The 13,890-nt window shown below is 37.9% G+C and overlaps 1 protein-coding gene across 3 annotated transcripts in view; it reads left to right on the top strand.

Moving 5' to 3' along the window:
* The first annotated feature begins 374 nt into the window (after positions 1 to 374).
* The window catches only part of cut (homeobox protein, cut), an 87,330-nt gene continuing 73,814 nt past the window's right edge, over positions 375 to 13,890 (top strand). Inside the window, exon 1 of one of the 3 annotated variants that reach the window (XM_064699601.1) lies at positions 375 to 1,335. In XM_064699601.1, the coding sequence (XP_064555671.1) occupies positions 1,213 to 1,335 (123 nt within the window). In that variant the 5' untranslated portion in view covers positions 375 to 1,212. The remainder of the gene's footprint in view (positions 1,336 to 13,890) is intronic. The other 2 variants (XM_064699600.1, XM_064699602.1) reach the window with 2 other exon arrangements.

Genomic DNA, 13,890 nt, shown 5'->3' on the forward strand with positions numbered 1-13,890 from the left:
TCGCCTGTGAGTGCCGCCGCCAGTGTCCGAGTGTGTGTGTTGTTTGTGGACTGACTGTTGACTGTTGTAACTCAGATCTGTGTCTACGCTCTTCCGTGCTGGAGTGAACCAATTGAACGAATAGCGAATCACGAATCACACATCAGCCACAGCAACAATAACAACAGCAACAACAACAACAACAGCACTAAGCGAAACAGTTACAAATCAAGCTAAATTATTTATAAACAACAAATGCAATCAGCATCAATTTAACTGTCTTTCAGTTGTTTTTACCACATTTTTTTTGAGCTATTTTTTTTCACAATTGTTTTTTGACAAAATAATACAACTACAAAAATATACACAAAATATATTATATATATATATATATATATATATGAAAAGAAAAAGTCGAAGTGTGCGCGTGTGTCCAGTGTAAACAAGATAAAGCAGCAGTGCAACACCCACAACATCAACAGTGGCAACAGCAACTTGCAACAATAATCACAACAACAGAAAAAAAGCAAGCAAAGAAATGGCTTAAAAGCGCGGCTCGTGGCCTCAACAAATCCAGTCAGAATTTGACTTGGCATTAACTTTTGCATAAACACACACACACACACAACAAATGGCAACAGTTTACAAAGCCGTCGCAATTGTTGCAGCCAAAACAACAACAACAACTACGACAACAAACATAATCAAAATGTGTGCGTGTTTGTGTGTGTAATATATCAGTTAAATACAATAAATATCAATAACAACAACAACAACAACAACGATAACGATAACAACAAATTGGCCAAAACAAAATAAAATCAAAAGAAAATTTGATGAATTTTTTTGAGCACGTAAAAAAGCATCTAAGCAAAACAAGAAGCAGCATTGCAACAAAACAACAACAATAACAACAAGAGAGTGTTTGCATTGTGTATCCGTGTGTTTAACTGTGTATGTGTGTGTGTGTCTCTCCAGCCCGCTCGCTTATTAACTAAAACTAACAAAAAAAAAAACAAAAAGTTAATTTTACTAACAAAAAAATAAAAAACAATTTTTTTGTTTGTTGTTGCGAGGCTGTTCTCAATGCCTCAACAAATGCCGCAGCAAACGGCGCAGCAGCAGCAGCAACAGCAGCAGCGATAACAACAACAACAACAACAAACGACAGCAACAAAAGAAAAAGAAACAAACAACTCAAGAGAATTGCACAAATCCAAAGACAGCCCACGAATGCAGCCAACATTGCCACAAGCCGCTGGGACAGCCGATATGGATCTGACGGCTGTTCAATCAATCAACGATTGGTTTTTCAAAAAGGAGCAAATTTATTTATTGGCACAATTTTGGCAACAGGTAAGCGCAATCAGTCTACACAAGTGTCAAGAGTTAACAGAACAAATATTCCCGTTGAAAATAAAGTGGAAAATGGGCAAAACTCAGTTCGAGAAGCAACAAATTTATAGTTCATATCAAAGCAATTGCTGCAAGCAAAGTGTTGAAAAACGTTTTAAAAAACATCTTAATTGGCCGGCACAGTGTGAAAGTGTTGTAAAAGTCATATATGTATGTGCATATATGTACATATATAGAGCAAGGGCTTATTTTTATTTTCCCATTTGCATAAGGTAGATGGAAGGAGAGAGAGAGAGAGAGAGAGAGAGAAAGCAACACATATATAATACATATGTGCTTCTTTTGATAAATTCTTTTTTGCATTCTATTTTATTTTCCGAGAACAAATTTGAGTCAATTTAAAGCCAGTTTCCCAGAATACACTTGGGCCACAGATAACTATTCGGAATTTCCGTGGTGCAGTTCTCATATAAAATACCCAATAATCCTACATGAACATAGAGCCTATATCTACATACATATAAAGAACAATCAAGCTTAAGGCAATTTCTCTATGGAGTATTTAGTTGAATTTCGATTGGGGCCTTAAGAATAAATGGCGTGGATCGTATTTTTATACGATATCTTCATATCGAAACGTTGTTAACTTTGAATATAAACAAATTGTAAAAGTCTTTTAATACAAAATTATGATTAATATAATTAAAAATTATTCAAGACTCAAGTCTAGATCTACTCTTAAAGAATTCCGCCTCTACTCATTTATTTTATTGCTTAAAAAGAACTTTTGGAAAACTTAACTGACAGTATTAGCTCTTTGTGTGTTAAAGAGAATTAAACAGCTTATGAACTTCAGATATTGCATTTCAAATGTAATATCGCAATATTATTATAATATTCCTGAACTATTTGTTACTTTTCCAATATGCAAATCTTCACTTTGTCGCATTTGGCTTTTCTTTCTGCTAAAAAACGAGCTTTTAAGCAGCTGTGACATAATTTCAAGCAGTTTCCCAGCTAAAATGGCCAAAGAAAAACAAAATAAAAAAAAATGAAAATAAAAGGAAAACACGTAAAAAGCTCCCACACTTAACTGTAAACAAACAACAATATGAAAATGATATGCAATGCAGTTTTTTTTTTCATTTGTTGTTGTTGTTGTTTTTTGTGTGTTTTTGTGTAATTCATTTGCAACTAATTGAGTTTGCGTGTCTGTGCCAATTGTTTTTATTGATTTCTGAAAATTTGTTTACAAAATGTAACAACAACAACAACAACTGCAACAACAACTGCAAACATAATAATAACTAATAGCTGTGCGATTTTAAGCTTGAATTGCTTTCAAATTGTTTTGAAGAATTGCTTTTGGGCCGCGTCTTTAGCCTATTTTAGCATTTGTCGAACTTTAGCTGATCGCTGTGCTACAAGTTAATGGGCAGCACACACACAAACACGCACAGCAGATCAGCAGACATATTTGCACTCAACTCTGGCCCAGAGTCCTCCTCCTCCTCATCATCATCCTCATCATCATCATCATCATCAAGAACAACATGATGATTATGAATCGCCACAGCCAGACGACAATTCTGGCCAAATGCCAAACTTGCAACTCCGCTAGCCCAACAACAAGTAGCAGACACAGCAGACATCTATGGATACATCCATCCATCCATCCATCCATCCAGCCAACCATCTATATATCTATCTATCTATAACTGTAACTATATCATATCTATATCTATATCTTAATTGGAGTTTGTCTGCCTTCTAATTGGATGCAGCACAACAAATCGAATAAAAATCTTAAGCCAGCTGCAGCTCGCAAATGTTGCAACTTGCAAGCGTTACGACCCCCACCCCCCTCCCGAACAGCCCCCACCCTCCTTGCATTATCCTCGTCCTACCCAACATTCGCAGAATGCAACAATAAAAACAAAGACGAGTACAAGAAGAAGCATCAAAAGAAATTCTTAGAAAATATCTTTGCAATTAATTTACATTGACGGCAACTAAATCCACAAATATAAAAATATAAATGTATTTTTATTTATTTGTATATATTGAATATGCAATTAGTAGATCTATCTAGTTAGCTACATACCTATTATATTCTGCCTATACATATATATGTTTATTTGTATATATATATATATATGTATATATTTATATATAAATGATATAGTATATATAGCATATAGAAGAATTTATTCCTAGATGTTTTTCTTGGTTTTGCCGTCGGAAAATTTTTTGCATGCTTGCATGAAATTCAATACAAACGAAAATATTTATGTAAATACACATGTATATGTACAATACACACACACACACACACACACACACACACACACACACACATATACATACATACATAGCTGATGTATGTGGCCAGCTACATCTGGGATTAGAGTTTTACAGATATGTTGATCTGTGGATCTGCAATTAGTGCAAAGTGCAGCCAGCAGCGAGGCAATCAATAAAACTTAAATAAGCAAAACCAATTTGCGGCCACGCCCCGTTTGCGGCATGCCACAAGCAAATATGGCCACAAAATCGAAAGGGCAAAACACAGACACATAAACTAGTATATCTATTGACTGGCAGTTACTCTCCAATTGTAATTATGTGTATTAAGGAACAAACAAGTGAGCCTAAGAAAATGATGGAGAACGAAACTCTAAGGTATTGGCAGAAAATTATTATAAAAATAAATAATACCTTAGGCTGACCTAATGCAAAGCATGTAAATAACAGCAACAAAATAAATAAAGCTTAGAAATTTCAGGTTAAATTAGTATAAAAGATTACTCAAGTTCTCAATTAAATTAATATAATGACAAGTTAGAAAGATATATATAATAAAATAAGCTTAAAAAAAAGGTTATGCGAATAATAACTTCCATTTATTGTTAAGATTTTTTAATTTGAATATTTCACCTTGAAGAAAGTTTAGAAACATTTTAAATGAGCTGCAATAAACTTAGGTAAATTATAAGAGCTCATCAGTAGAGTTTCCAATAGTCTGATGTATCTTAGAAAGTTTAGCCATATAATGAGATGTATAAACAGATATAGAAATTGATATGGAAACAAGTCTCAAAGTCGTCAACTTACAACTAAATGAAGTATAAAGAAATGCACTAAGCTAATCCAATTATTATATGATTAAAAATATTAAGTCAAAATACAAAACTAAATATAACACAAATAAAATACTTTGTAGCTGCAAAGTGCTCGAAGAGTATACAAAAGTTTCTGAAAACATTTGCGCTTTCGTTAGTTTTTCGTTTGGAGATCGATTCGCAGAATTTTGGAGCGAAGCGCGCTCTTAACGAGCATTTGATTTGTTATTAATGGGAGGCGAGTGAAAAATAAAAACTGCAAATAACAAAGCCAACTAAGTAACCTGGCAAATTGTCTGAAGCGTCTTCGTTTTGAAATAAACCAAAACAAAAAAAGAAAAACCGAAAAAATTATGATGTGTATGGCAATTAGACACAGATCGATTTCAAGTCCGATCTATAATGGTGAGTGAGTCCGAGTCCGAGTCCGTGAAGTGATCTCATCGCGTTTTCAAGAGATCCATCTTTATATAAACTGGGCTTATCGGCGATAAGTTGCCAAAAGTAGACGAAAATCTGGGCCCATAAATGCCATTGACAAGCCAAATTGTGTAATCATAAATAACGCGCTGAACGCGAGTAACCAGAGACATAATTTAAACATATTCATTTGTGAGGCCAAATATAGAAGTTCATTAAATAATTAACAGACGGCCGAAAGCAAATAAAACCAAGTTAACAGCAATAACAACAACAACAACAGCAGCAACAACAGCAGCAACAATAGCAACAACAGCATCGACAGCTGTCCAAATTGCGCTACCCCACCCTTTCTCTATGTCTCACACTGGCTCCCTCTCTCTCTCTCTCTCTCTTAACTGGTGTTGTTCTTTTCATCACAGTTTTGGCTTTCAAGTACGTGCGCCATATAAAAATTGGCACCAATTCTTAACAACAACTCTGACCGCAAATTGCCAGATTAACAGAAATTATTATACCATATACCCATATAAAATCAACCATATAGTGATATATGCATCCAAATAGAACTAGCGCAAGCTCAAGCACCAAAAATTATTTCCGTATTTTCGATTGCAAAGCAACAAAAGAAATCAAAAAAAAAAACATTTTTATATGTATATAGAGAGAAAAAACTAAACAAAAACCCGGTCGCAATGCAATCTATAAACTTGACCCATTAATTTGGTAAAAAGAAGCTGCTCTCATTTGACTAAGCAAAAACTGTTGTTGATTTTCGCTGACGGACTTGTAAAAATGCACTGGCCGCGTGTAATCGACTAACAGATACGCTGTAGGCAGCTATATATTGATAAAAGATAATACAAAGTTTATACACAGCATAACTCGGGAGTTTAGTAAACGATTCTGCTGAAATTTTGGAATAAGACCAAGGAGTTGCTAGAGTCTTTGTGTATCAAATTTGGGTTTGAAATTCACTATATTTTTTCCGTTATTTCTGGATATTGTGAATTGATACTTCGATCAAAAGAGCTATGAATATGAATAAATAAATACTTTTTCCCTCGGGTAAATGCTCCATGTGCTCGTAGATGTCTGCCAATGTCTGTTACTCACATGTACAAACCTTTTTTTGTGCACTTTAAAGTGGTTTTGGGTTTTCGATACCCCCTGACAACAAGAACATTTTAATTGCCAAAATGCATTCGAGTCAAAGATACTAGAAACGAACATTTTCGGCTCACTTTTCGTTGTTGTTTTTTTGCCTTTTTTTTTTTTTAAATTTAAGTTTTTTTTTTTTTGGTTTTTTGGGCTACTCGCGGCATTAATCAATTCGAAACCGGTTCGAGAGTTCCTGTGGCAGCCACCACCACCAGCAGCACCACCAACAACAGCAGCAGCAGCAGCAGCAGCAGCACCACCATCGGCGTTTGATAGTTTAAAAGTTTATTTCAAATATGGCGGTCGCTCTCTGGATAAGTTTTCTAAAGCCATTTGCATATGCCCAAAATGAGCAGCAGCCCCTGGGTACGAGGGTTGTCCTGAATGCTTAAGCTGTTAGATACACACACGCCGCAAGCGCTGCAGATACACAGATACAGATACACAGATACACAGATACGGATACATAGATACTGATAGAGATCAGCGGCGGCGTGTGTCATATAATTTTTAGCGTTTTAAGTGCAATTTACTGGGGCCGGGCCAAGCAGCCGGCGAGCAGCTAATGAGTCAGCCCAAGGGTTAAAAATCACAAAAAACCACCCACACACACACACTCACACACTCATACACTCATACACTCCACACACACGCACACACACATACATTAGCTGACACGAATCGAATCCAAACGAAGCGAAGCTGAATTTGTTTTTGTTGTGTGTGTGTGTATTTTTTTTTGTATATTCCGAAACGGTCCAATGTGCGAGTCAATCGCTCGATCGCTGGAGATATGTTAATATAATTAAATTAATTTGTCAGCACGGAAATTAAAAACCACGCAGCCTCTCACAACGAGTAAGTATGTGTATCTATAACAGGCAGCCCCAGCAACAACAACAGCAACAAATGACGACGAAAACGACACAAAAACTGAAAATCGAACAATTAAACTGGGAAACGCGGGGGCGAGGGAAAAACTTTGGCATGCCACTAATAATGTGAAATAAAAAATCATTTGAACAAAAAATTATTATTAAAAATTGAGTTCATGAACTGTATACATGTGTGTGTGTGTGTGTATGGCGTGTGTGTGTGCGATAACTTGCCTGACTCTTGATCAATTTTTATTATTATGATTATTACCATTATTGTGCAGTGTTGTATTTGTTGCTTTTCCGGTTAGCTAGACGCTCTGCTATTAATTATTAATAGCTGCCCCGGCTAATTGAAGCATTTGCTTGTCCGGTCGATCCAATATGATATGTTTTCTATGACAGCTCGATGTGATCATATCTGGTTCTGCATATCTGGCATGTGGAAGAGACAAAACAAAATATCGATCAATCGATGATGAGCAACATATATATATTGTATATACATATGTAGATCAATCGATTAATCGATTATTGTCTCTATATGTCGTTCGATTATTATCGATAGTTTCCCTACATGTTATATTTATAGTAATAAATCGATTTAATGCCTAGAAAACACAATATCGATCATAAAAATCGATTAAAAATAAAGATTAATCGATGATGATGAAAATATAAATAGTGCATATATGTATACCAATCAATTAATCGATTAATGTTTCTATAGATCATTCGATTATTATCGATAATGTCTAGAAAACATAATATCGATAATTAAAATCGATAAAAAAATAAAGATCAATCGGTGAGCATTAGAAAAAAATCGATTATTTACGATAATTTGACTACAATACATTTTATATTTAATACTACCTCTTTATTGTCTAGAAAACATAATATATCGATGAATATTCAAATCGATTTGTTGAGCTGCGTTCATTGTACGATCATCAAGAGATCAAAAGTAAAAAATTTGCATATCGCTTGGAATCGAAAACAGCAAGTTATCGATAGCAGCGAGCTATTGACACAGTTGATGCCCAGTTAAGCCCAAGTCAAATCTTTGGCAACAGCTCATTGTCATTGCCTGGCCATAATTATTTTCACATCTGTGACTGAAAGCCCCCCTCCCTCCCAAAAAAAAGCCACACAAAGGCAGCCCCCAAATGTAGGAGAGGGTGAGAGTAACTGAATGCTCGTATAGTCATATAGATGAAAAGGAGATTCAACGGCTTTTGTGTGTACAACTTAATAACTACTAATTGTCTTTTTATATGCATGCCATGTGTCTCTATGTGTGTGTGTGTTTGTGTGTCCAACTGCAAAACCTGTCTTGAAAATCTTTTTAGCTGCCGCCTGTTCTTAACAATTTTTCAGAGTCCAGATCTTTAGAGTGGGACCCCAAACGAACAACTTACGTACGTCTTTCGTCTACAGTTGTCAGTAATTTGTGCAGCTCAATATATCAGTCGATATCTTATGAGTTTTTAATTTCAGGCTGCTCTCCCACTCTCCCCCTCTCTCTCTCTCCCTCTCTCTGCTTCTCTCTCAGCGACTCTACGTGTACTCGCCGCAGTACCGTGCTGGCCCATCAATTTGATTTCCTACACAGTTTTTCCAGCTGCCTGAAAAGGACAAATCGTTCAACTCAGCTCGGGCTGAGGATATTGAATAAAATATCATTTTGTGCACGCCCCTTTAAAGAGAAGTACTGAAAAAAAACTAAAAAAAAATAAAAAAACAAAATAAAATAATAAAAAAAAAATAAAGAACCTCAAGACGTCGCTGTTGAGTTGATGATGATGAGTTTTGAGCTCTGTTGGCTGGGACCAAGACGTTGTTGCGTTGCGTATTGGCAACTTTTGTGATCGATACACGATGCAAAAGTTTCAGCCACACAGACAACCGCACACACACCCCCCCCCCTCTCCCCGCCGCCGTTCCCTACCCACCGCCAATGCCGCTGTGCCCCAACGTTTTGGCGCTGCTGCAGCCTGTTGAGTAATGACCAACGCCTGAGGAGCGCACATTAAAAAGGAATCATCATTATTGGCAGTTCGGTGGGGGGATCAAGGATTAAATGTATATATATATATATAGATATATGTATGTATATGTATATGCAGCCATTAAGGCAACACTCTACACAAATATCTCGCACTGACTGTCCGTCCGTCCGTCTGTCCGTCTGTCCGTCCGTCCCACTGTCTCCTTATCTGTCTGTGTCTGCCCGTTTCTGCATTCCATTCCATTTCATACCATACCAAACCATTCCGTTTGCTTATTATTTCTCTTTTAAATGCGTTTCTTCTTCTTCATCTTGTTTTTCCTTTTGCAATTTAGCTATTTTCAGTTTTTCTCGTTTTCAATTTTGCATGAAAATTATTTGCGCACAGTTTTACAGCCGCCTCTGTGCGTTGTCGTGTTTTTACAATTTTTTATTGATGTTTTAATTAAGTTGTTGGCTTTTCAGGCCCCGCCTCCCCCTCCCCCGCTCTTTCTCCAACCCAGCGCAACCCACACGCCCCCAAAAAAATGTGCAATACTCTCTTACACATATATATATGAATATATGTTCATGTTTCTTGCATGTAAATGTGTTGATTTTTGTATGCAAGCCTCAGCACTAGCCTACAGCTCCCCCTTGCCCTACTCCCCCAATCATCATCCCCCCCCCTCGCTCTTACTCTTTGTGACTGTTGTTGTTTTTATTATTTTTGGCACGACATGAAAATTAGTTTAGAAATTAATTTGCTTTGACTTTGAGTGCTTGTTGCGATTTGCAATAGTTGTTTTTTCTTCAAATACAATTTTTTTGCTATTCTCAGTTTAGTTTTTTTTTTTTTTCAATTTGTTTGTTTTCCTTAATTTGTTGCCTTTGCGGCCAAACGCTGCGAGCATTTTAATGTTGTATTTCATGCTATTCAAACTTTTGATGTTCCTTTCAGTCTACATATTGCTCTATACCCAATAAATTGCATGTAGATAGTATTTTACTGTTCGGCCATAGTTAAGAGCCGCATGTTATCTATTATACACTTCACATATCAATTTTCAGCAAGTTTCCAGATCGCTTAACTATTTTAATATGGGCGACACATAGGTGGATGCCACAGGAACTGCTCGATCACAGGTAGCTAGCTAGATTTTACAATTGCTTGAGGTACTTTCGAAAGAAGTTTTCAGCTTGATTTCAAGTAGTTTTTCCTACCGTTATTTGGGTTTCAATTGGTTGGCATTGAAAAAGAAAAGAAGCAGCAAATGTAGAACTTTGCGCCAAGTAAGCCAATTTGCAGCTGGCTATATCACACATTTGGGGCATGCAATTTGTTGATGTTGCCCATTTGGGCACCTGGGCTTTATTGTAATCATCGCGGCGAGTGTCAAATTTTTGGTTTGCCGAAGAATATCTCATGTCTCAGCTAAAAAATGAAAAGAACAACAAAAAAACAAAAAACAAAAAACAAACAAACTTGTTTCTATCTGTTTCGTCAATCTCACATAAAAAGCGCGTTCGATTTCAGGTACTATTAATTTGCCGCCAGGAGAAGACGAAGAGCAGACGAAGGAACACGCATCCTGCTCATTGACCAGGGGTCGTTGCTGATGCTCGGTCTAGGGTTGATCTGGACGCTTCAAAGGGTTCGCTATACGGGTTTCTGCTCCTCCTCCTCCTCCTAATTTTAATTCTATAATTTTGTTGGTTTGGGGTTGCATTGGTTTTGGTTACGGCTTTAGTTTTGTGCCCAGCCAGTTTGTCAATTGTCAGTCGGGCGCGCCCGATGTGCGATGTGCGCTATAATTTATCAGTTGTATGCAAATGAGTTTGATTTATTCAATGAGCTGCGCACAATTTTATTTTATGCCCATTAGCCCAGCATATATATGTATATATCTAATTTTTTCCTTACTTTATATTTTTTGCTGCTGCCCCCTTTTTTTTTTATTTGGAAAATTAAAAAAATCGCGACCCTTTTTAGTTTTTTCTTTTTCGCTGGTAATTGTAGCCGGTGTCTAGATATATATATATATATATATACATATATATCTATAAATCTGTACAGCTGGCGGCGTTAAAATGTTCGATAGTTTTCGTTTAGGGATTCGACAGTACGGGGTTTTTGTCGCCGCTTGCTGCATGCCACAAAGCAAATCGCTGCCACGGCTCATTGCGAGGCAACAGACGTAAAAATATTAAAATGAGTGGAAATGAAAAAATAAGGAACAAACAAACAAACAAACAAAAAAAACTATATAAATCTAAAATATATCTGCGGCATATGCGCGATCATTGACAGGGAGCGGGCACATAGAGAGGTGGCAGCAGCAGGAGCCGAGGGGGCATGTAAAATAAAAACATATTTATGTGTGCTGTTTGTTCCTGCCTCTGCCTGCCTGCCTGCCTGCCTGCCTGTGTGAGTGTGTGTGTGTGTGTGCGCCCCACTCAATCATAAAGCATTGGCAGGCGTAAATCAAATCAAGTAGCAATGCAACAGCAGCCAAGACAGCGGCAACAGCAACAGTTGCCGCTTGCCGCTTGCCTCTTGCTGCATGTTGCACGCACAGCCGTTCGACGGCAACGCTCAGACAATGATTAAGTAGGCAAAATGCGCTACTTACCCCGCGCCTACACACAACACTTCTGCCTCTCTCTCTCTCTCTATCTCTATCTCTCTCTCTCTCTCTATCGCTCTGCCTCTCTCTGTTGCTCCCTGTGCCCATTCCCATAACCATTCCGATTCCCATTCCCGTTGTTGTGGCATTTTTTCCCCCTTTTATGTTTTTAATTATTACCGTACGGCATTTGGCGGCAGCTTGACTAAAATCACACACACACACACATGCGCACACACACAGGCGCACACAAGCAGCCCAAGCAATACTTAGTATATATACATGCATTAAAAAACGACAACAACACAACTTTGCATCGCATATCAACATCAACTTGTGCGGAACTCGTGTGGAGTCGCCATGTCTCGATGTCATATCCAGTCTTTCGCATTCATCTCCCATCTCCATTTCCAACTGTCTGTCTTGAACAAGTGTGTGCATATGTGTGTTTGTGTGTGTGTGTGTGAGTGTGTGAGTGTGTGTGACATGCAACACTATTGATCTTATAAGTATCATCAGTTATTTGCACTTAAGACTTATAGAATTCTTGGTAAACATACTGTTCGCAGTTCTCAAATGATCAGCAGTTCCGAGACATGTGATCTTCTGTATGTAAGGTCTATTGATCTTGTGCATGGTCTAAGTTTTCTTACACTTAAGAATTTACTCTAAACTTACAAAATGTAATTGCCACTCGATCGCCAATGAAGTCTTTTAAAGTGATCCGCCATCTGATCTAGCACTAGGAATTATTTATAAATTGCAATTTAAATCAGACTAAATGATCCTCAATCTGATCTTATATCTTCTTTAACATTAAGTTTCATTCGCAGACTCCAAAACCATGCGCAAATGATCTTCAAGCTGATCACAGCTAATCTCTTCCATATGATCCACACTAGTTGCAGGCCCAAAGCTCTTTAGAATCAAAAGCATTTTGAATATGCAGCCTACTCACAAAGCTCGAGCTATCGATCGTTTAGCAACTCAAGATCTCTTCTCAAGTGTTCGCACTACAAATATGTATATGAAGTGTTCGATTTAAAGAAAAGAAGAACTGAGCAAAGAATGGTTAGAAGCGCATTACAGAAGCGTTCTTTGGCGCAGTCCGAATTGATCAGATCAGATCAGATTAGATCGGATCGGTTCGGTTCGGTTCGGAATGGATCGGTTGTGGGGCAGTTCAGATAATAACGCCTACATATGTGTATGCACAAATCAAGAAATTCTCACACAATGCCAAGCAGCAGCAGGCAACAGAAAAGCCCAGTAAACGGATCGCTTTGCTTTCCACACAATTTTTGTTGTTGTTCATCATCATGATGCTGATGATGATGATGATGATGATCGCTCGGCTGATCATCAGCACGATCGTGATCATGATAAACTGCTGACGCTGCTTTTTGAAGTATGGACGACAAGTTCTTTGACGCTCAGCTCTTGTATTCAATGGCATTTCGTTCCGAAAATGATGCTTAAAACATATATGAATTATTATATAGATCAGCTGCATAGACGACAGATCAGCAGCGACAGCGGCTGCGGCTCCGGCAGCGGCAGTGGCAGCGGCAGTGGCAGCTACTTGAGGCAACTTGAACAAAACGCTTGTCCTCCCTACCCAGCGCTCCACCTCCTCCGCCTCTGCCTCTGGCTCTTGTCATTTACTAAATACTTTGCTGTTTAGCTGCTCGGGCAAACAACTGTCGAGCGATCAATGTGATCAATCGCGCTTCAATTTTTCTTGCTGCTGCTCACAGCAGATCTCTTGTAGATGGGTTTCTTAAAAGTTTTTTCTTTTTATATATCGTTTTTGTTTTTGATTTTGGTATTTCTGTTTTGTCGTTTCGGTTTTTTGTTGTTTTCATCTTGAACGGCGGCTGCTGCTGCTGCTGCTGCTGCTGGTTTTGTCAGCGGAAATCTTTTGTGTGTGTGTTGCTCAAGTGGTGCCTCTTGTTATTGTTGTTGTTGTATTATTAGCTAGTTCAATTTTTGGTTGCGGGTGTGTGCGGGCGTCCTCCAACAAGTGGCAGTTGAACGCCGCTAAGTAGCTCAGATAATGGCAGCGCGTAGTTCCCCTCCGCCCCACCCCCAAAATAATTGAGTGTCAATTATACGCACACACACACACACACACTCACACCCGCACCCGCACCCGCCCAGTCTGTTAGTGAGTTTTTGGTGTTACTTGATGTCAGCTGTTGAAAATATTAGAAAATATTATAGGCGTAAATATTATGCATTTTTTTCTGTGCTTGTGTGCCCGTGTGTGTTTTTCTCGTTGGGGAGCGCAGTGGAAGAAAAAAAGAAGGCATCACACACACTCACACATTTGCTTTTAATGTGTTTTGTGTTGGTGCGAC

This window comes from Drosophila montana, unplaced genomic scaffold (assembly GCF_035044405.1).
Source record: "Drosophila montana isolate Dmon_TW-CO22-7 unplaced genomic scaffold, ASM3504440v1 contig_1624_1, whole genome shotgun sequence".
NCBI lineage: Eukaryota > Metazoa > Arthropoda > Insecta > Diptera > Drosophilidae > Drosophila > Drosophila montana.